This window comes from Bombina bombina, chromosome 3 (assembly GCF_027579735.1).
Source record: "Bombina bombina isolate aBomBom1 chromosome 3, aBomBom1.pri, whole genome shotgun sequence".
In the NCBI taxonomy this organism is placed as follows: domain Eukaryota; kingdom Metazoa; phylum Chordata; class Amphibia; order Anura; family Bombinatoridae; genus Bombina; species Bombina bombina.
The window spans coordinates 232,083,841-232,106,406 of NC_069501.1; the positions used below are offsets into that span (position 1 = coordinate 232,083,841).

The following is a 22,566-nucleotide window of genomic DNA, read 5'->3' on the forward strand; positions in this document are numbered from 1 at the left end:
AGAATGAGGCCTCTATGGAGCAGATTTGTAAGGCCTGGTCCTCCTTACACTCTTTTACAAAGTTTTATAAATTTGATGTTTTTGCTTCTGCGGAAGCTGTTTTTGGGAGAAAGGTTTTGCAGCCTGTGGTGCCCTCAGATTAGGGTCCGCCTTTTTACCCTCCCGGTTCCATTCAGTGTCCTCTAAAGCTTGAGTATATGTTTCCCAAAAGTAATAAATGAAGCTGTGAACTCTCCTCCCTTTTAGATGGAAAACATAAATTATGCCTACCTGATAATTTAATTTCCATCGTGAGGAGGAGAGTCCACAGCTCCCGCCAGTAACTCCGGTGGGCGGACCTAAATTTAATTTATCTTCTGGCTCCATTTATACCCTGATATTTTCCTACTGTAACTTGTTCCCTCGGCAGAATGACTGGGGGATGAGGGGAGTGGGGGAGGTATTTAAGCCTTTGGCTGGGGTGTCTTTACCTCCTCCTGGTGGTCAGGTTCTTTATTCCCAAAAGTAATCAATGAAGCCGTGGACTCTCCTCCCCACGATGGAAATAAAATTATCAGGTAAGCATAATTTATGTTATAGTGTGAAATCTTGCACATGCCCAGTAGAAACTGGTGCCTTAAAAGTGTACACATGAAAATACTGTGCACAATTTGTTAATTATTATTATACTTTATTTATGAAGCGCCGCCGCCAACATATTCTGCAGTGCTGTCCATGGATACAATTTATTTAGGTAAAACAATGAGAAAAAAACTTGTAGGAGACAGGACAAAATTTACAAACACATACAGGAGGAACTGAGGGCCCTATTCCTGTGAGAACTTACAATCTAGAAGTTAATGAAAGTTAATTTGATTTTTTTTTTATTGTATGCTTTATTCGAATTATTAAAGTTTAATTTAGACTTTAATGTCCTTTTAAGAATAATATACAAAATTGGAATAAAGAAAAATAAAAAAAAACGAGAGAAAACAAGCCAGCGCTATCTAGAACTCGACAGACAGACAGAAGGAGATTGTAAGATGGTTAGAAATGTTTTGCAACATGTCAGTATAAAGGATACTGGAATGATATGGCAATAAAGTAAGTAAACAAAATATGGTTAATTTTTCTACAAAAGTCTCAATTAAAGATAAATGATTTGATCAGCTGTTCTAAAGGATTGCGCTTAAACCCAATTTTGAACAATACTATTTAAAAAAAAAAATGTTTTTCTTTACTACAGTTTGACATGATTTATCCTTAAATTGTAAGCTAGCATTTTGTTTTATAGAAACCTACAAATGGTATAATTAATATGAATATACATATATTTGTTCCTACAGCTACTTTCTGTACACCTGGATTCCGTCAATATTATGGTTCTGAACGTGGCTGAGTCAGAATCTCTGTGGCACATGACCGTTTCCAAGACAAGTTTCCTTTTAGAAAGTGATGGGAAGAGGTAAATACCCAGAACCTTTCTTGATTTCTCTGTTCTTAGCATGGATTATAGGCATACCAGAATTTACCAGTGTCTTTAAGTATGCATTATCCAACTACTTTACATTCCGGGGGAGAGATCATTTTTTAACCCCTTAATGACTAGCGACATACCCTTTAAGTCGCTGGTCTTCCTATGGGGGTGTGTTTTTCAGTAGCACGCTATATGAGATATTTCTGGTATGGAAAATCATTTAACTATTTATTTTTTTGTAATAGCCCATCTGTGCTATCTTCATATGAGAATCCAATGCAAACCACTTAGTAGTTTTTTGAGATAAGCATAGTAATTTTTTTTTAAAATTAAATAAAATCAGATATTTTTTTTAAATTAAGTATGTCAGAAAATACTGACCCAGTTTACATAATTCTCCCTCGCTGTATAGAGATTACCATTCTTCATGTAAGTGCAAGATATTAGATTAAATTGTTATCCCATTCTAAAGTTATAAGCATTTGAAAAAAATGGATTTTAAAGGAATATGTCAGTACCTGTAGTATTTTAGTAACCTCCACTCAACTCTTTGTAATTCTACAGTGCATTTTTAATAAGTTCCCACATCTGTATTCCATTTGCACAACATCATACCCCTTGTGTTTTAGACTCTCTTTTATTATATTACTTTTTTAAAAAATCAGTGTTTTGCTTTGCAATCTAAGCATCATCATAAAAGATGTAATCTCTGTCCCATAGTAATAATAGGAAAATTGTGTTTTACCTTTCTAGGTACAGGTAACTTTGACAAACCTCAACGGCTATTCTGCAAGTTTATATAAATTCCTTTACAGAGCCATCATTATTAGAACCATTTGATTTTGATTTACCTTTCATAATTTAATGTAATAAACAAAGAACAAAATATAGGAATACAGAAACACTGAACTCTTTATAAATCAATTATACACCTATTGAAAAGCACAATTTAGTCTTATTAATATCAACATTTAATTCCCTATATATACTGTATACAACTATTTTTCTCATCAAACGTTCACCTCAGAACATTTGCTTGTATAATAATCTCACCTGTGGCACTGTATCAACATTTTATGCTAAATCTAAACAGTCCACATCATCTGATTTGCATATTTCCATTTCATTTGCTTTCATTTATATAAATCAGATTAGCTTAATGTGATTACTTTTAAAACCTTTAAAAATTAACTTCTACCTGTCTGGAACAGGATTTGCCAAGGATGCAAAGTACATTCTCATAAAAGGAAATGTAAGCATTTATACAGAAATGATATAAATAAATATATATATATATATATACATACATATAGATCTCCATGAGTGGTGATGTCGACATGTTTTTAAAAAAAAATATTTTAAACAATTTAAATGTAACCTTTGAATGCATCAAAGTATTTTGACATTTTTAAATAACTCTTTTATGCACATTTTCTGTAAAAATGTTTCTGTAAAAATGCTAAATGTTATCTTGTGATGTCTGTCTTAAAGTGAATGTAAATTTAGCGTAATGCGGTAAAGTCAAACAATAGAAGTTTCAAAATGAATGAGAGTTTCATTCATGAAATCTTTACTATATACTTATCTTCAGAGATATTTCAATAGAAACGCTCTACGGAGCCGATCCTCCACCCGGCGTAATCAGCAATTCATGACAGATTACTCCTGTACAATCAACTAATCGTAGTTTCTATGATTAGTTTATTGCAGATGATTAATCTGTCAATCAATTGTTGAATATGGCGACTGGAAATTCAGTTCTTATCCGTAGAGCGTTTCTATTGAAATATATAGTAAAGATTTCATGAATGAAACTCTCATTCATTTTGAAACTTCTATCGTTTGACTTTACCTCATTACGTTAAATTTACATTCACTTTAATGAAGGCATTCTGCAATACACATCATCTGCTTCTACAACTAATAGACTTTTTGGATTTAGGAACTGCACTTTACTTTTACACACTTTTAAACTACCTTCGAGATTATATAGTAGAAATTAAAATGCTCTCTTTAAGGTACAATCTACTTTACTTTTATAGTTTAAAAAGATAGATAATCCCTTTTATTACCCATTCCCCAGTTTTGCATAACCAACAGGGTTATATTAATACACTTTTTACATCTGTGGTTACCTTGTATCTAAGCCTCTGCAAACTGCCCCTTTATATCAGTGCTATTTACAGACTTGCATTTTATACCCAAACAAGAGATGCAATAAAAAAGTCAACCACCTAAAACAAAATTAGCATATAGAAAATGTATTCTCTTTGTCCCGCTGATCTGTATAAAGTACTGAATTAATTGATGGATATACAAATACATTATTGGTTTTATCATGTTTTTTCTACAGATTGGACTGTACCTTGAGCCTCAACCAGCTGAGCAGCAAAGTGCTGAAGAGCAGTCAGCAGGTGAGCACACAGAGTCATTCAGAAGTATAGACCATTTCTCTGTTTATCACCATTTACTCATATTTTATATAAAAGAATTGTTTAGGTTTTGTTTCTTCTGCTTTCTGTAATAGAGTTCTACATATCAGTTGACCAATTATATGTGTGTGTGTGTATGTATGTGTATATCCTACCTATCTATCTATCTATCTATCTATCTATCGTGAGATGCCTGGCTAGTAGTTTTCTTTCTACACAGGTTGAAGCATGCCTGGCAGAACTTTCTCTAGGTGTGAATATGGAGTGCAGTATCAGTGAGAGGAACCTGAGAGCCATCAGTTTGAAGGTGCACAATCTTCACGCAGAACTACATGAAAGTCTCTTCCATAGTGATTTGCTCCACAAGGGACAAGCTTCATCGGTACAAAGTGATGAAGAGAAGATTGGCAGCTCAGAGGAACAAATAGATACAGGTTTGGACAAAAGACATCCCAAATTAATTAGTAACAAAATCAATATTATTGCATAGCTTAGAGATATACATTAGTCTTATACTAAAGATTGTGCTAAGAAGGGATACTAAACCCAATTTTCTTCATAAATGGAAAGAGTCCACAGCTGCATTCATTACTTTTGGGAAATAAGAACTTGGCCACCAGGAAGAGGCAAAGACACCCCAGCCAAAGTTTTAAATGCTTCCCCCACTTCCCTCATCCCCCAGTCATTCTTTGCCTTTCATCCCAGGAGGTTGGCAGAGAATTGTCAGAAGTTTTGTTTTTGTCTCTTATGGAGGGTAGTACTCTTCGACATAGGACGGAAGTTTTAAGTAATCCTGTCAGTCTCTCAGTGAGGGCTTGGATGAAGGTTAGAGTCCAGAGATGCAGGAAGAGTCTTTCTGTGAAACCATCCCGACTCATTTTAACAACTCCACAAGAAATCGGCGTTGTCGAACTTCGCTTCGCTGCCTGCTTTCTTCTCTCAAGTCCATGGCGGAGACGAGGCCACTATCCGTCACACTTGAAGGGCCGTGTTGCTGTTCCACGGCGTAGATTCCGGTAGGATCGTTTCATTTTACTTCTTCATGATTGTACTGTAACTCATTTGTTCCTATGAACTCACATGAATAATACAGGGTCTCAGTGGGACTCCTTTAGTATCTTGGAATCGGTAAATATCTCCTGAGGGGGATTATTGAACATGGGGGGTTTTAATCATGTTTGTTATGTGATTCAATCTGCTTATGTGTAGTGCTAACTGGGCTCGTGGTTTTTTGGAACATAACGGCCTTTCGAAGTGACACGACCTTACGGTTGGGCACGCTTTTTTTGGACTGTATGTTTCGCCTTGTGACGTGTTTACGTTCTGGTCTCTTATTTCTGCATTTCTGACTGACTGATGACGGAGAATTCTAGTCTGCTGGTGTCTGGTTCATAGGAGGTAGTGAGTGCCCCAGCCATTGTGGGTGTCAGGTGCCGTTTAAATTGTTATATATAGTCCATTTTTTTGGTATCCTTTACTCAGTTATGGAGGATGCTGATGTTGAGATTGTTCGACATTCAGATTCTTAGTCCTGTGACGAATGCGAATTGACCCCATTGACTCAGGTCAGTCAGTTATGTTCTTTAGGCCGCCCTAGAGCGCCTCGTTCCTCGGGCTCGGGGATTCAAGGTACTGCTGATCCATCCACCTCGGGGGGGCTCTGTCTTCCAGGAGGCTAGTTACCTACCGCTCCCTACTACTATTACACATGCGGGTAACCCAGGTTATGTTTTTTTCTTCCTCGGAGGGTGGATTGTTCCCCCCGGAGGTTGTGGAACGTTTTCGCTTTTACATACTTTTGGCGCTTGCTTGTCTACAAAGTCCAGATGTTTATTTGTGATTGTGCCCGTGCTAGATTGCCCCAGGTCTCTCGGCCACAGAAGGGCATGTGCAGTTCCCTGCGGGTGTAACTGTTCCTGGGTGTTGTGCCTTTCGTTACAGGCTGGCTCGCTGTCAGGGTTTTTTCCCTGATTTGTTTGCCATGTGCTGCTGGCAGCCATTTTACTCATCTCTTACTGAATCTGGTGCAGAGTGTCTGATGCTGCTCATTTCCTGCACGCCGTCTTATGGCCGGACTAGTGTACATCATACAGGTTGCAATCTCAGAATTGTGATGTCATCACTTATTATTTAAAGGGCCTCTGTTCAGTATGCTTTGCCCTTGCATTGTCTCAGACCTGTTTGTAAGTTCCTGTGTATTACCTGGCTGTCTGACGTCTCTTCTGGTTCCTGATTCCTGGCTTGTTCCTGATTATGCTGTTCTCCTAGTTCCTGATTCCGGCTCGTCTGACTACTCGCTTTGGCTCCTGACTCGGCTCGTCTGACTACCAGCTCTGGCTTTGACTCCTGGTTTGTTATTTGACTTGTGGACTTTTTATTATTTTTTGTTATTAATAAAGGTGTGATTATTTTTGTACTTCTCGTCTCAGTCTCATTCCTGGCACCCTGACACTCGCCTTCGTGTTCTACTCAGACACGTTTTTGAGCTGTTTGAGGACCCTATACTTCTCGGCTATGGGACTCATTAGTCTCCTTCTTCGAATGGCTCACCTCGTTAGACATGGGGGGATGTCGTAATCTCCTTTAAGTCTTGTTATCGAGATCCTTACCAGTTTTGTTAGAGGAACAGGGTTTCCGTTAGACTGATCCTGCGGATCTTTCTGTTCTTCTTGGACGTTAACCCTCGGGTTGCCTGTCATTTTATTTTATCCGGTTAGGATGAATTTTCTTTTCTTTTTCATACTATGTTTCCTGCGGGAACTTTCTCTGAGATTGATACTCGCTGTTTGCTTCTACTGAAGTTGTTCGGGACACATTAGTCCCATGTTTGTCTGGTTTTTCTTCCTCCCTCTCTGAGGGCGAATTTAGCCAGCTGGCAGTTATGACCCTGGTTGCAGGCTGGTCCTCCTTGGGTTCCGATCTTCTGTCTCACGGCTTATTCAGACACGTGGCGCCTATTATACCTTGCTGGTCAGGTTGGGGTGCTGAGTGCTCTCTATATTATTTATGTTTCTTGTTATTTGTTTAAAAGTTTCAGCTAAGCATTCTCAAGAGGACTTGCCGGTCCGTGCGGCTCTTGGGATTGTATTAGTTCTTAAATAGCCGTCTCTCTGGTGTCTGGGTCAGTGAATTTTGCGGCGTCACTCTCTGTTGCTTCCGATTCCCTCGGAACCTAGAGTATTCCGAGGGTTTAGCTCCCCTTTTCCGCTGGTTAGGGTGGTGTTGCCTTTATGAGGCCCTGGGAATTGTCCTTTTTGGACTTATTCCTTTTAGTGGTTCTCTTCCTCATTGAGACCTTCTTGGAATTTGTCCGTTCTCCTTGTGGATTGGGTCACCTTCGGGGGACTTGGATTCCCTTCGGGAGTTGGTTGTTCCTTTTTCGGGACTTTAGACAGTGAGGTCTTTTTGGGCTCCGGTTAGGGGTCCTTCCCCGGTGTTGGGAATGCTCTCCATCTCTTACTTGGGATAGAAGAGGTCCTAGTGGTTTTCCACTCATAGGGTTCAGGTATTGCCATCCAGGTGGCATCCAATCCCATGTTTTACTGTCCTCTGACATCTGAAGTGATGTGGAGGCTTGCTGTTGCTCTGTTCGGGTGACTTGTCCTCACTGTTCCCCTTGTGTCTGGAGCTCGTGGCTAGCTGGACAGCTAGTTCAGCATACTAATGCTCTGTGGCTTCTCTGTACTGTAGCAAACCGAGGGTTACTAGTTCGATCCCCGGCGAGGTCTACTCAGCCTTTCCTCCTTTCGAGGTTGATAAATTGAGCAGCGCCTGGTGTCCCTTAAGGGGGATTAGTCGCACTTTTCAAGCACAATCATGATATTGTTGCTTGGACGCCTGTTAGCTCTAGTGTCCTTTTAAGGCCTTGGCTCTTTGGAGTGTTGGGCTCATGCAAGGGGTGGTCTCTTCCCTTTGGGTAGGGACTTGCATGGACTTCTTGGTCTTGTTATCTGGGTTATTCTGGATTTTTCCCTGGGAAGTCTGTTTTTTATATCAGACGAGGGATTTATGTTCCTGGATGATTGTTTAATCTAAACATTTGTTGGGCTTGGGGTTCTTGTACTGATCTTCCGGTTGTCGAGGGTTTTACTCTGCGTTTTCTCTTTGTGGATCCCGCTGTGGGATGTTACCGGACCTTATGATCATAGGACTGGCCTGGGGGTTAAAGTTTCCGGGATACATGGGCTTAGCCCTTGTTCTGGCTGTTCTGTTTTACAACTTGGCCAGATTTACTTAGAGCTGGGGCTCCTTGGGGCTTGCCTTGTGCCGGACGATACGGTTCCCTTGGGACAGCCAACTTATGTGACCTGATGGTGGGCTTTCCTGCCTCGCAAGCGGTAGGTTTGCGTTTGCTCAGCTGTCAATCTTGCGCCTGGTATGTGTGCTAGCATGATGGTGTTTTAAGGGGTTCTTTCTGCCTTCGTCAGTGACGCGGCCCTGTGTTCCTCTGTTCTTCCTACAACTTCCTGTCTTATGGGCAGGTGTTTATCAAAGCTCTCTTCTTCAGGGGGCTCGTTGTCCTCCTTACGAAGGTGTGGTTCCTTTTTTTTAGGGGCCTCTCCTGTGTTTGGGAGGTTGGAACAGATGTTTTATCTGGTTCGGGGATTGGTTGGCTCTTTGAGTTGTTCCTTTCCATCTGGGGAGCTGCTGGCTCCGTATTGAGACTTTAGTTGGGTGGCTTTACTAGATCTCCTTGGGTCTAACGCCTGCTCGATTGTCTCTAGGTTGTAGTGGCTGTATCCATTCTTCCGCCCTTTTAGGGGCCGGTCTTGGGGTTCCTTTCTGTTCCCTTGCTTTCACATCTGCTGTTGCTTGGGCTGCTCCGGCTAGGTGTAGGATCTGAGATCTGTTGTTCATCCTCAGGTCTTGGGGATGCCAGTGAACCTTTTTTAGAGGTTCTGTGCCTCTCCCCTTTTGAGATCTGTGAGTAGGCCTGGCAGCCCAGATTGCCTGGAGTGTGTCCTCTGTCTTGGAGGTTGGGCAATATGCTATTTTGTTCGGCCGCTTTTTCCTTACTGGTAGTGTTTTCTCTGTGTCTTCCTACAGATGGCAGCGTGTTACTGGACTCAGACGGTTATCTTCTGAGTTTGCTACTTGTAATTTTTCTGTTTGCTCAGTCTCTTGAGTTCTGACGTTTTGAGGACTTTGTCTTCAGCTGTCTTTTTCGGTGCTGTTGCACGATGTTTGGGAGATGTTTCTGTCCTTGTGGGTTGGGCGTTGTCTCCCCTTGTTCTCGGGATCCATTTGTGTCTCTGTGGACTTGGCCTTCTTTTGAAGGGGTTTTTTCCTTTATTGGATCTTGCTGTACCTTTTGGGTATCCATTTGGCTCACCCGTGTCCTCTCCCTTTTTGGGGATTTTGGTACTGTACTAGTAAGGGTTGTGTGGGGACCGACTGCTGGGTGACGGTTCTCCTGGAGGAGTATGGGCTCAGTGAGTCTGCTTTGCGGTCTCTAGTTAGGCTTTCGGACTTTCTGCGGGGCAGTGTCCTTGGCCCTTTTCCTTCTAGTTTTTTTTGCCTGGCTCTGATGAAGTGGGGTTTGGTTGGGTTGTGTTTTTTTTCAGGCTTGGTGCCCTCAGAATGGGCCGCCTATTGTACCCTCCCGTTTTTGTATTCAGTGTTCTCTATAGCTTGGGTATTGTTTTCCCAAAAGTAATGAATGCAGCTGTGGACTCTTTCCATTTATGAAGAAAAACTTAAATTATGCTTACCTGATAATTTTCTTTTCTTCAGATGGAAAGAGTCCACAGCTACCCACCCGTATTTTTTCTGTGGGGCGTCTCTTATTTTTTATTCTTCTGGCACCTTTTCACCCTGGTATTTCTTCTACTGTTCCTTGTTCCTCGGCAGAATGACTGGGAGATGAGGGAAGTGGGAGGAGTATTTAAGCCTTTGACTGGGTTGTCTTTGCCTCCTCCTGGTGGCCAGGTTCTTATTTCCCAAAAGTAATGAATGCAGCTGAGGACTTTCTCCATCTGAAGAAAAGAAAATTATCAGGTAAGCATAATTTTAATTTTTTTTTCTTTTATGGTTTGGAGATATTTATCCATCAATCAGCAAGTGCTACCCAGGTGCTGAACCTAAAATGGACCGACTCCTAAGCTTTCATTCCTGCTTTTCAAATAAAAATACAAATAGAATGAAGAAAATTTGATAATAGGAGTAAATTAGAAATGTGCTTAAAATTGCATGCTCTATCCGAAGCATGAAAGAAAAAAATTGCGTTTAGTATCCCTTTAAAGGGACAGTCTACACCAGAATTTTTATTGTTTTAAAAGATAGATAATCCCTTTTATTACCCATTCCCCAGTTTTGCATAACCAACACAGTTATATTAATATACTTTTAACCTCTGTGATTATATTGTATCTAAGCCTCTGCAAACTGCCCCTTTATTTCAATTCTTTTGACAGACTTGCAGTTTAGCCAATCAGTGCCTGCTCCCAGATAACTTCTTGTGCACGAGCACAGTGTTATCTATATGAAACGCATGAACTAACACCCTCTAGTGGTGAAAAACGGTTAAAATGCATTCTGAAAAGAGGTGGCCTTCAAGGTCTAAGAAATTAGCATATGAACCTCCTAGGTTAATCTTTCAACTAAGAATACCAAGAGAACACAGCAAAATTGGTGATAAAAGTAAAATGGAAAATTGTTTAAAATGACATGCCCTATCTGAATCATGAAAGTTTATTTTGGCCTAGACTTTCCCTTTAATACTATTTCAAGAGAAAAGAAAAGATGATTGGAATTTACTTTTAGATACTTTTGGATGCACTTTACTAGAGACCTGCTTAAAATATGTAATTAAAGGCAAACAATACTTAGTAATTTCCTTGTTCCTTTTTAGAAGAGAATGTTTTATAATGTATTACATAGCTTTGCATTTTCTTTGTGAGCTGTCTCTGTCAGTCAGTGAGCATGGGACCCCATTCCATGTACTTCCTATTATTTTTAAATTATTTTTTTTTTATATTAAACAACTCTCTAATGTCTATATATGTGTACAAAATTCTAGGTATAATCAACATTTTAAACATTTTATTACAAATATTAAGTCCTTGGGGTATTACAGGCATATAAATCAGGTGTCACATTTTTAAAGTGCGACTAGGGTAGAGAGCTAGAATAAATAAAAAAATCAATGCTCACTCATAGATCAGGAGTAGGAATGGGGATTCCTGATATTCAAGCATACTACTACTCAGCAAGAATGGCACAAACTACATTATGGCATAACAAAACAGATAATATAGCCTAGGTAAATTTAGAAAGCGAAAAAGAACTCTAGACCCCTTCCTGGAACACATACAAAATTATAGCCTACACTATTACTTTATGGGACATGTTACTGAAAAAATTACCTTTTGATTGAAAGAAGTTCCCCAGCAACTCCATTAGTTGATCTTTCACTTGCTATAGATAGACATTACTAACATTTGTCTAATAAGGGATTATATAGAATTGCGGATGTTTACAAGAATAACAATTACTTGACTTGCGGATAATATTGCGAAAAAACACCTTGCTCTACACATGCCTGGTATCACTATTTACAGCTAATATCTCAAACAAGAGACCTCTTAAAAAAATATAAAAAAACTAAGACATGTTTAGAAACATTATGTATTACAGCCACCCGAATTAAAGGAGCTATTTCAGGCCTTTACCCTTAGTTTAATATAGGCTTTTCAGAACAAAAATGACAATTTATGACTAAATGGGAGACAGACCTTAACATAACAAACTCTGCAGAACAATGGTTCAACATAATACAGATGTTAAAACATCTATTGACAAATATTAAAAACTAGTATAACTACCTATAATATTATTTTAAATGAGATTAAGAATTACTACCAAATGGCTGAGATATCAGCCAATCTGTTAGATAAAAGACAAGACTTCTTAGATATTTGGGAGGCTTGATATGTCTGTGATGATAGGCAATATAGGAATGCCTCAATATATAATTAAAAACAAAAGTAGATAGGTATATTTCTCCAACATTGGTGTGTCCGGTCCACGGCGTCATCCTTACTTGTGGGATATTCTCTTCCCCAACAGGAAATGGCAAAGAGTCCCAGCAAAGCTGGTCACATGATCCCTCCTAGGCTCCGCCCACCCCAGTCATTCTCTTTGCCGTTGCACAGGCAACATCTCCACGGAGATGGTTAAGAGTTTTTTGGTGTTTAAATTTATGTGATAATTGTGCCATAGTGTCCAAACAAAGTAAGGACAGTAATGCCACAGATAATGATATTGCCCAAGATGATTCCTCAAATGAGGGGAGTAAACATGATACTACATCATCCCCTACTGTGTCTACACCAGTTTTGCCCACGCAGGAGGCCCCTAGTACATCTAGTGCGCCAATACTTATTACCATGCAACAATTAACGGCTGTAATGGATAACTCCATAGCAAATCTTTTATCCAAAATGCCTACTTATCAGAGAAAGCGCGATTGTTCTGTTTTAAACACTGAAGAGCAAGAGGGCGCTGATGATAACTGTTCTGACATACCCTCACACCAATCTCAAGGGGCCATGAGGGAGGTTTTGTCTGATGGAGAAATCTCAGATTCAGGAAAAATTTCTCATTAAGCTGAACCTGATGTTGTGACATTTAAATTTAAATTAGAACATCTCCGCACACTGCTTAAGGAGGTGTTATCTACTCTGGATGATTGTAACAATTTGGTCATTCCAGAGAAATTATGTAAGATGGACAAGTTCCTAGAGGTTCCGGTGCCCCCCGACGCTTTTCCTATACCCAAGCGGGTGGCGGACATAGTAAATAAAGAGTGGGAAAAGCCCGGCATACCTTTTGTTCCCCCCCCTATATTTAAGAAATTATTTCCTATAGTCGACCCCAGAAAGGACTTATGGCAGATAGTCCCCAAGGTCGAGGGGGCGGTTTCTACTCTAAACAAACGCACTACTATTCCTATCGAAGATAGTTGTGCTTTCAAAGATCCTATGGATAAAAAATTAGAGGGTTTGTTTAAAAAGATTTTTGTACAGCAAGGTTACCTTCTACAACCAATTTCATGCATTGTTCCTGTCACTACGGCAGCGTGTTTCTGGTTCGAGGAACTAGAAAAGTCGCTCAGTAAAGAATCTTCGTATGAGGAGGTTATGAACAGAGTTCAAGCACTTAAATTGGCTAACTCTTTTGTTTTAGATGCCGCTTTGCAATTAGCTAGATTAGCGGTGAAAAATTGAGGGTTTGCTATCGTGGCGCGCAGAGCGCTTTGGCTAAAGTCTTGGTCAGCGGATGTGTCTTCCAAGACAAAATTGCTTAACATTCCTTTCAAAGGTAAAACATTATTTGGACCAGATTTGAAAGAAATTATTTCAGACATCACTGGGGGAAAGGGCCACGCCCTCCCACAGGATAGGTCTTTTAAGGCTAAAAATAAGCCTAATTTTCGTCCCTTTCGCAGAAACGGACCCGCCTCTAATTCTGCATCCTCTAAGCAAGAGGGTAATACTTCACAACCCAAACCAGCCTGGAAACCAATGCAAGGCTGGAACAAGGGTAAGCAGGCCAAGAAGCCTACCACTGCTACCAAAACAGCATGAAGGGATAGCCCCCGATCCGGGACCGGATCTAGTGGGGGGCAGACGCTCTCTCTTTGCTCAGGCTTGGGCAAGAGATGTTCAGGATCCTTGGGCGCTAGAAATAGTTTCTCAAGGTTATCTCCTGGAATTCAAGGAACTACCCCCAAGGGGAAGGTTCCACAGGTCTCACTTATCTTCAAACCAAATAAAGAGACAGGCATTCTTACATTGTGTAGAAGACCTGTTAAAGATGGGAGTGATACATCCAGTTCCAATAAGAGAACAAGGAATTGGATTTTATTCCAATCTGTTCATAGTTCCCAAAAAAGAGGGAACATTCAGACCAATTTTGGATCTGAAGATCCTAAACAAATTTCTCAGGGTACCATTGTTCAAAATGGAAACTATTCGAACGATCCTACCCACCATCCAGGAAAGTCAATTTATGACTACCGTGGATTTAAAGGATGCGTACCTACATATTCCTATCCACAAGGAACATCATCAGTTCCTAAGGTTCGCTTTTCTGGACAAGCATTACCAGTTTGTGGCACTTCCATTCGGATTAGCCACTGCTCCAAGGATTTTCACAAAGGTACTAGGGTCCCTTCTAGCGGTTCTAAGACCAAGGGGCATTGCAGTAGTACCTTACTTGGACGACATCCTAATTCAAGCGTCGTCCCTGTCAAAAGCAAAGGCTCATACGGACATCGTCCTAGCCTTTCTCAGATCTCACGGATGGAAGGTGAACAAAGAAAAAAGTTCTCTGTCCCCGTCAACCAGAGTTCCCTTCTTGGGAACAATAATAGATTCCTTAGAAATGAGGATTTTTCTGACAGAGGTCAGAAAATCAAAACTTCTAAGCTCTTGTCAAGTACTTCATTCTGTTCCTCGTCCTTCCATAGCGCAGAGCATGGAAGTAATAGGATTGATGGTTGCAACAATGGACATAGTTCCTTTTGCACAAATTCATCTAAGACCATTACAACTGTGCATGCTCAGACAGTGGAATGGGGATTATACAGACTTGTCTCCGATGATTCAAGTAGATCAAAAGACCAGAGATTCACTCCGTTGGTGGCTGACCCTGGACAATCTGTCACAGGGAATGAGCTTCCGCAGACCAGAGTGGGTCACGACCGACGCCAGTCTAGTGGGCTGGGGCGCGGTCTGGGAATCCCTGAAAGCTCAGGGTCTATGGTCTCGGGAAGAGTCTCTTCTCCCGATAAACATTCTGGAACTGAGAGCGATATTCAATGCTCTCAGAGCTTGGCCTCAACTAGCAAAGGCCAAATTCATAAGGTTTCAATCAGACAACATGACGACCGTTGCATATATCAATCATCAGGGGGGAACAAGGAGTTCCCTGGCGATGAAAGAAGTGACCAAGATAATTCAATGGGCGGAGGATCACTCCTGCCACTTGTCTGCGATCCACATCCCAGGAGTGGAAAATTGGGAAGCGGATTTTCTGAGTCGTCAGACATTCCATCCGGGGGAGTGGGAACTCCATCCGGAAATCTTTGCCCAAATAACTCAATTATGGGGCATTCCAGACATGGATCTGATGGCGTCTCGTCAGAACTTCAAGGTTCCTTGCTACGGGTCCAGATCCAGGGATCCCAAGGCGATTCTAGTAGATGCACTAGTAGCACCTTGGACCTTCAACCTAGCTTATGTATTCCCACCGTTTCCTCTCATTCCCAGGCTGGTAGCCAGGATCAATCAGGAGAGGGCCTCAGTGATCTTGATAGCTCCTGCGTGGCCACGCAGGACTTGGTATGCAGACCTGGTGAATATGTCATCGGCTCCACCATGGAAGCTACCTTTGAGACAGGACCTTCTTGTTCAGGGTCCATTCGAACATCCGAATCTGGTTTCCCTCCAACTGACGGCTTGGAGATTGAACGCTTGATTTTATCAAAGCGTGGGTTTTCAGATTCTGTAATAGATACTCTGATTCAGGCTAGAAAGCCTGTAACTAGAAAAATTTACCATAAAATATGGAAAAAATATATCTGTTGGTGTGAATCCAAAGGATTCCCATGGAACAAGATAAAAATTCCTAAGATTCTATCCTTTCTACAAGAAGGTTTGGAGAAAGGATTATCTGCAAGTTCTCTGAAGGGACAGATCTCTGCTTTATCTGTTTTACTTCACAAAAGACTGGCAGCCGTGCCAGATGTTCAAACATTTGTTCAGGCTCTGGTTAGGATCAAGCCTGTTTACAGACCTTTGACTCCTCCCTGGAGTCTAAATCTAGTTCTTTCAGTTCTTCAAGGGGTTCCGTTTGAACCTTTACATTCCATAGATATTAAGTTACTATCTTGGAAAGTTTTGTTTTTAGTTGCAATTTCTTCTGCTAGAAGAGTTTCAGAGTTATCTGCTCTGCAGTGTTCTCCGCCCTATCTGGTGTTCCATGCAGATAAGGTGGTTTTGCGTACTAAGCCTGGTTTTCTTCCGAAAGTTGTTTCTAACAAAAATATTAACCAGGAGATAGTTGTACCTTCTTTGTGTCCGAATCCAGTTTCAAAGAAGGAACGTTTGTTACACAATTTGGACGTAGTCCGTGCTCTAAAATTCTATCTAGATTCTACTAAAGATTTCAGACAAACATCTTCCTTGTTTGTTGTTTATTCTGGTAAAAGGAGAGGTCAAAAAGCGACTTCTACCTCTCTTTCCTTTTGGCTTAAAAGCATTATCCGATTGGCTTATGAGACTGCCGGACGGCAGCCTCCCGAAAGAATCACAGCTCACTCCACTAGGGCTGTGGCTTCCACATGGGCCTTCAAGAACGAGGCTTCTGTTGACCAGATATGTAAGGCAGCGACTTGGTCTTCACTGCACACTTTTGCCAAATTTTACAAATTTGATACTTTTGCTTCTTCGGAGGCTATTTTTGGGAGAAAGGTTTTGCAAGCTGTGGTTCCTTCCATTTAGGTGACCTGATTTGCTCCCTCCCTTCATCCGTGTCCTAAAGCTTTGGTATTGGTTCCCACAAGTAAGGATGACGCTGTGGACCGGACACACCAATGTTGGAGAAAACAGAATTTATGCTTACCTGATAAATTACTTTCTCCAACGGTGTGTCCGGTCCACGGCCCGCCCTGGTTTTTTAATCAGGTCTGATGAATTATTTTCTCTAACTACAGTCACCACGGTATCATATGGTTTCTCCTATATATATTTCCTCCTGTCCGTCGGTCGAATGACTGGGGTGGGCGGAGCCTAGGAGGGATCATGTGACCAGCTTTGCTGGGACTCTTTGCCATTTCCTGTTGGGGAAGAGAATATCCCACAAGTAAGGATGACGCCGTGGACCGGACACACCGTTGGAGAAAGTAATTTATCAGGTAAGCATAAATTCTGTTTTTATCTAAAAAGGGTAGCAGACTTCTAAAACCAGGAGAGAGCGGCCAAGCACAAGACCAGGATGGAGATTGTGAGAGATATAGCTGCGGACAGACCTTCTTTCTTTTATCCTTCTTGCTCTCTCTTTCTCTTTCTCCTCCCCTTCTTTTTCTCCCTCCTACTTGTTTATTTTCTTCTATCTTTTTTATTATCAATAAGATAAAACAAAGAAAGACAGGATTTAGCAATATGACCAGATATAGAGCGTGACTCATATATTTAACAGATGGAAAATCTAATCACAAAAAATTATTATTGTGTATTGGTTTAATATTAAATGAAAAAGGTTTTATGGTTGAAATATTTTTATATGAAGACAGTTATTACTGATTCTGAAAATATCTATAAAGAACAGTTGTCTATGTATAAAGCTCAGAAGAGAGATTCAAAGGAAGCAAATGAGATTGAAACATGATAAATTAATAAAAGAAAGTCTCCAGTATCTATACTATAATTGTGTTTGTAGTGCGTCTATGGCTGTTGGCAGTTGCACATGCATCCTCAGAGGAATGTTGGCAGCGCGAGGCAGCCAAAAGAATTCACCTGGATGCATTGAAGCTGCATCCAGGTGGATTCCTAAAAATGGCAGGGTGGTGAAAGAATCCACCGAAGCTGGATTCTTTCACCACCCTGCCATTTTCAGAATCCACCGGGATGCAGCGAAGGCAAACGGAGCATTAAAAAACAAAACAAAAAACAACCGCCTGCAATAAGTATTAAAAAAAACAAAAACCTAACCGTCCGCAATAAGTAATAAAAAAAAACACTAACCGCCCGTACGAAGTATTAAGAAAAAATAAAAAAATACCCATGAAAATTATTATCCTCTAAATCTGCCAACCACAACATCGCAAACTACCTAATACATCTATTAACCCCTAATCCGCCAACCCCCCACAACGCATTAAACCTTATTTACCTATTAACTCCAAACCTGCCAACCCCACACAACGCAAAATAATTTAATGACTAAGCCCCCTAACCTAACCCCCCCTAAATAAACCCCTTAATTACATAAATAAAATACTACATTACAATTAAAATAAAAAATTGCATTACATTAATCTAAAATTACAGAAAATAAAAAAAGGCTAACATTACAAAAAATAATAAACAACACTATCCAAAATAAAAAAATTAAACCTAATCCCTATGAAAATAAAAAAGCTCCCCCAAAATAAAAACACTGGGGGGCTTTTTGTACGGCATTGCCCTAAAGAAATTAGCTCTTTTACATTAAAAATAAACAAAGTCCCCCCTAACAGTAAAACCCTCCACCCATCAAACCCCCCAAAATAAAAATAACACTAATAAACCTAAACTACCCATTGCCCCTAAAGGGGCATTTGTATGGGCATTGCCCTTAAAAGGGCATTCAGCTCTTTTTCACTGCTCTTTGTAAATTTCCCAATAAACCCTAATCTAAGAAACAACCCCCCCCAAAAAAAAAAAAAAACAAAAAAAAAACCTAACACTAAAGCCCCAAATAGGTACTCACAGTTTCAGAAGTCCGGCAAGAAGGTCTTCTTCCAGGCGGGTCCATCATCTTCATCCATAGCGAAGAAGGCGCGGAGCGGAGATCCAGAGTGGTCTTCTCAGATGCGGCGGTCTTCCCAGATGTGAGCGGAGCGAAGGCGGTACGGAGCAGAGGTCCAGAGCAGTCTTCCCAGATGTGGCGATCCTCAGCGGCGGTCCTCTGCGAAGGCGTGGAGGTTCCTCTTCATGCGATCTTCCGCCGCACACTGAAGATTGAATTCAAGGTATCCCATATTTATTGGGGTACCTTGCATTCCTATTGGCTGAAATTTTCAACCAATAGGATGAGAGATACTGAAATCTTATTGGCTGATTTGAAGAGCCAATAGGATTTCAGTAGCTCTAATCCTATTTCCTATTGGCTGTTTTGAAAAATTCAGCCAATAGGAATGCAAGGTACCCCAAATTGATGGTGAAGCCTCCATGCCGCCGAGGACCGCCGACGCCACCACAGATGTCCACCGCCGAGGATCGCCACATCTGGGAAGACCGCTGCGGACTTCCGCTCTGTGCCGCCTACGCTGTGGATGAAGATGTACCCGCCTGGAAGAAGACTTTCTCCGCCGGACTTTTGAAACTGTTGGGCAATTTTAAAAAAGAGCTGAATGCTCTTTTAAGGGCAGTAAAAAAGAGATGAATGCCCTTTTAAGGGCAATGCCCATACAAATGCCCCTTTAGGGGCAATGGGTAGTTTAGGTTTATTAGTGTTAGGTTCTTTTTATTTTGGGGGGTTTAGTGGGTGGGGGGGGGTTTACTGTTAGGGGGGACTTTAATTTTTAATGTAAAAGAGCAGATTTCTTTAGGACAATGCCCTAGAAAAAGCCCTTTTAAGGGCTATTGGTAGTTTAGTATTAGATTAGGGGGTGTTTTTATTTTGGGGGGGATTTTTTATTTTTATATGGGTATTAGTTTAGGTTCAATTTTATTATTTTGGATAGCTTTGTTTATTTTTTTCTGTATTTTTTATTTACATTTTTAACACATAGACTGCCCTCCGGGCAGGCTTATCAACTAGTGAGAAATAAAGAGACTTTTCTTGGGAAGATCAAAAGATGAAACAAAGAGACTTTTTGTTTCCATTATATTTCTATAGTAAGGATATTGCCATTACCATAAGACGTTATTTGCTTACTGTTTTACTTATGTACTGATAATATTCTTTTCAATAAAAATTTTTTGATCATTAAAAAACTAGGGTGTCATAAAGCTACAATGGTTGGTTATCACTGATATGGAAAATTACCTGGAGAAAACTTTGTTATACTCTTTACTTAGTAATTGTCCGTATCAATCTGGTTATTTAATATTCTGTCTCCCGTTGTTAATATAGGTTTGTTTTGTTTTTTTAACTCCCTGCTTTAAGTGGCAGATTATATAAAAAAATATCACAAAGTAAGTTTCCCATAAACTGTTTTAGCAAACTGTGCTACTAATGGTGCATTACAAATATAATAGGTGATTGCATATATTTATTGTTATTTTGGCTCATATTGTCTACATAATTACAGAACATATTTCATCTCCAAAGTGGCTTTCCCTGATAGAACGTTTACCTTGCAAGGTGGATGTGGGCTTTGACAACATCACTGTGGTTTTGTCCATGAACAGTCAGCAGAGGTAAGAGAATGTTAAGGGAATGTTTGTCTAAAAACTGAATGATTGCTTGACACCTGATTTAGTTTTTTTACATTTTCTCTGATATTGATTAACTTGTTTTTTCCCAGACATCTAAACTGGACCTTGAAACGTCTTCATTACTCTTATGCACGTGAGGAAGATCAGCTGCCTCTGCGCAAGTTTATTGGCACATCGGAATTGCCGCAGATTAGCTCTGAACTTTTGGTGGAAGGTAGGCTAAATTTGAGGGGCCATTACAAGCTTATTTGTCGGAGCATTTCATTTTATCACTAGCGACACTGCAAATCTATGTGTTTAAAGTTCCTCTCGGAAGCTGCAGTGAAAACTGCTGCTATAATGGCCCTTTAAGTGAGAGGTAATTTAATTTGACAAAGGACATCAGTGCTTAGTATAGTGTTGAAACACATTTTATTAAACTTAAAGGACATTAAAGTTGTTTTTTTAAAGTGATGGTCAACTTTCAAAACCTGCTGAGTGTTATTAAATAAGGTTAAGTTTTATTCATCAATTTTTTTTAAGCGCTTGCTAATGTAGATATCACAGCTGTTCACTGCTTTTCCGTATTTGTGTTTCTTCTGCCGTATCTGAAGTTTTTGTTTTTGGTTGGTGACGTTTCGCTTGACAACCAATAGTAATGCGGCCCTTTTGGCGTCCTGCACTGTATCCAACACGCCCCTCTGATGTATTGTGCATGTGCAACCCACTGATCTGCCTAGCCGACTCCGTGTGTGTTCATGTTTGAAGCATGTGCAATAGGCATCAAGAGGAATCCCAGCTCTATATAATCCCAGTTCTACGTAAATAGAGGAGGTTTGCACATGCGCACACTTTACATCCTCAGGAACGTGCTTGGATGCCTACGTAGAGAGCTAGTGGGACTGCTCTCTACATCACACACTCTCTATATACGGAATGGGGGTGAAGGAAAGGCACAGTAGGCACGGTGAGCAGGGTTTTATAAAATATAAGTTTATAATGTTAAGGAGTTATTTTTAAAATAAACTTAAAGACTTTAATCTATTGGACATCAGTAATCTAAAGAAGTATTGAGGAAGCATGAACGTTACCATCACTTGAATATGCATACAAATATACGTGCAGTCAAGAACTGCATTGCGGCTTGCTGAGGATCTGCATACGGATTTTAAAAGCATTTTAATGGTGTTCTATTAATACAGTTGGCAGGCACCAGTTTGCAGCCACCAAGAACACATTCCTTTAAAGACGTTTTTGATTACGCTTATCTTATCTCCTTTGTTGTGGCCATTTAGGACCTGATAAAAATGAGCTCCTTTACTGATCTGAGTATTATGTTATTAAAGGGACAGTCTAGTCAAAATTAAACTTTATTCAGATAGGACATGTAATTTTAATCAACTTTTCAATTTACTTTTATCATCAAATTTGCTTTTTTCTCTTGGTATTCTTAGTTTAAACTTAACCTAGGTAGGCTCATATGCTAATTTCTAAGCCCTTGAGGACTGCCTCTTATCACATGCTTTTTAAATTGCTTTTCACAAGAGACTTAATAGTTCATGTGGACCGAATAGATAACACTGTGTTCAGGCACAGAAAGTTATTTAAGATTTAGCACAACACAATGCTAAATGCAAGTCAATAGATAATAAACAGTCACAGTCATATGATCAAGGGGCTGTCAGAAGGTTCTTAGATACAAGGTAATCACAGAGGTAAAAAGTATATTAATATAACTGTGCTGGTTATGCAAAACTGGGGAATGGGTAATAAAAGGATTCTGCATCTTTTAAAACAATAAAATTTATATTGTAGACTGTCTCTTTAAGCCAGATAAACCACTAAAAACTGCTGTAGCAATAATGCACCCCGTAAGGTGGTTGCTGATGAGATATTAGTTCAAAGATAAAAAAAATAAAAGAAACAATTGCAGTTCTTTACGTTCAAATATGTGTGGTGCGCTCTAGAAGAAATATATATTATTAATCTTCATCCCTTTTAAATGTGACTTCCTGGAGTAACGTCTAAAACTTTAAGCATTTAGCATCAGACCTGGCTTCATTACCTGAAGTACATGACTGCTGTAAACAACTATAGCACCAAAGCAGTTGGCAAAGATCATATAATAGGGGATACTTAAAATAGCTCCTATGACAAACAGAGACAATAGAGCAATACATGGACAAGATAATGAATGTGTAAGTTAATACCTTTAGCTTCCCATTTTCTTTTTTACTCATTAGATGGTCTGCTGCTGTCTCAAAGCCGACAGAGAATCATCTGTTTAAATCACTTGAGAGCATCTGTACAGGTGAGTAGTAAATGTGTGCAAACTAAACAGTGCTTAAAATATGCTTAACTGAGCAGCCATTTGAGATATATATATATATATATATATATATATATATATATATATATATATATATATATATATATATACAGGGAGTGCAGAATTATTAGGCAAGTTGTATTTTTGAGGATTAATTTTATTATTGAACAACAACCATGTTCTCAATGAACCCAAAAAACTCATTAATATCAAAGCTGAATA

The 22,566-nt window shown here is 39.9% G+C and overlaps 1 protein-coding gene across 1 annotated transcript in view; it reads left to right on the top strand.

Annotated features, from left to right (window-relative positions):
- Positions 1-22,566, top strand: part of BLTP2 (bridge-like lipid transfer protein family member 2) — a 258,947-nt gene that overhangs the window by 13,838 nt on the left and 222,543 nt on the right. The window contains 6 exon segments of the mRNA XM_053706196.1: positions 1,326-1,444; positions 3,810-3,870; positions 4,109-4,322; positions 19,910-20,018; positions 20,126-20,250; positions 22,259-22,326. Coding sequence (XP_053562171.1) covers positions 1,326-1,444; positions 3,810-3,870; positions 4,109-4,322; positions 19,910-20,018; positions 20,126-20,250; positions 22,259-22,326 — 696 coding nt within the window.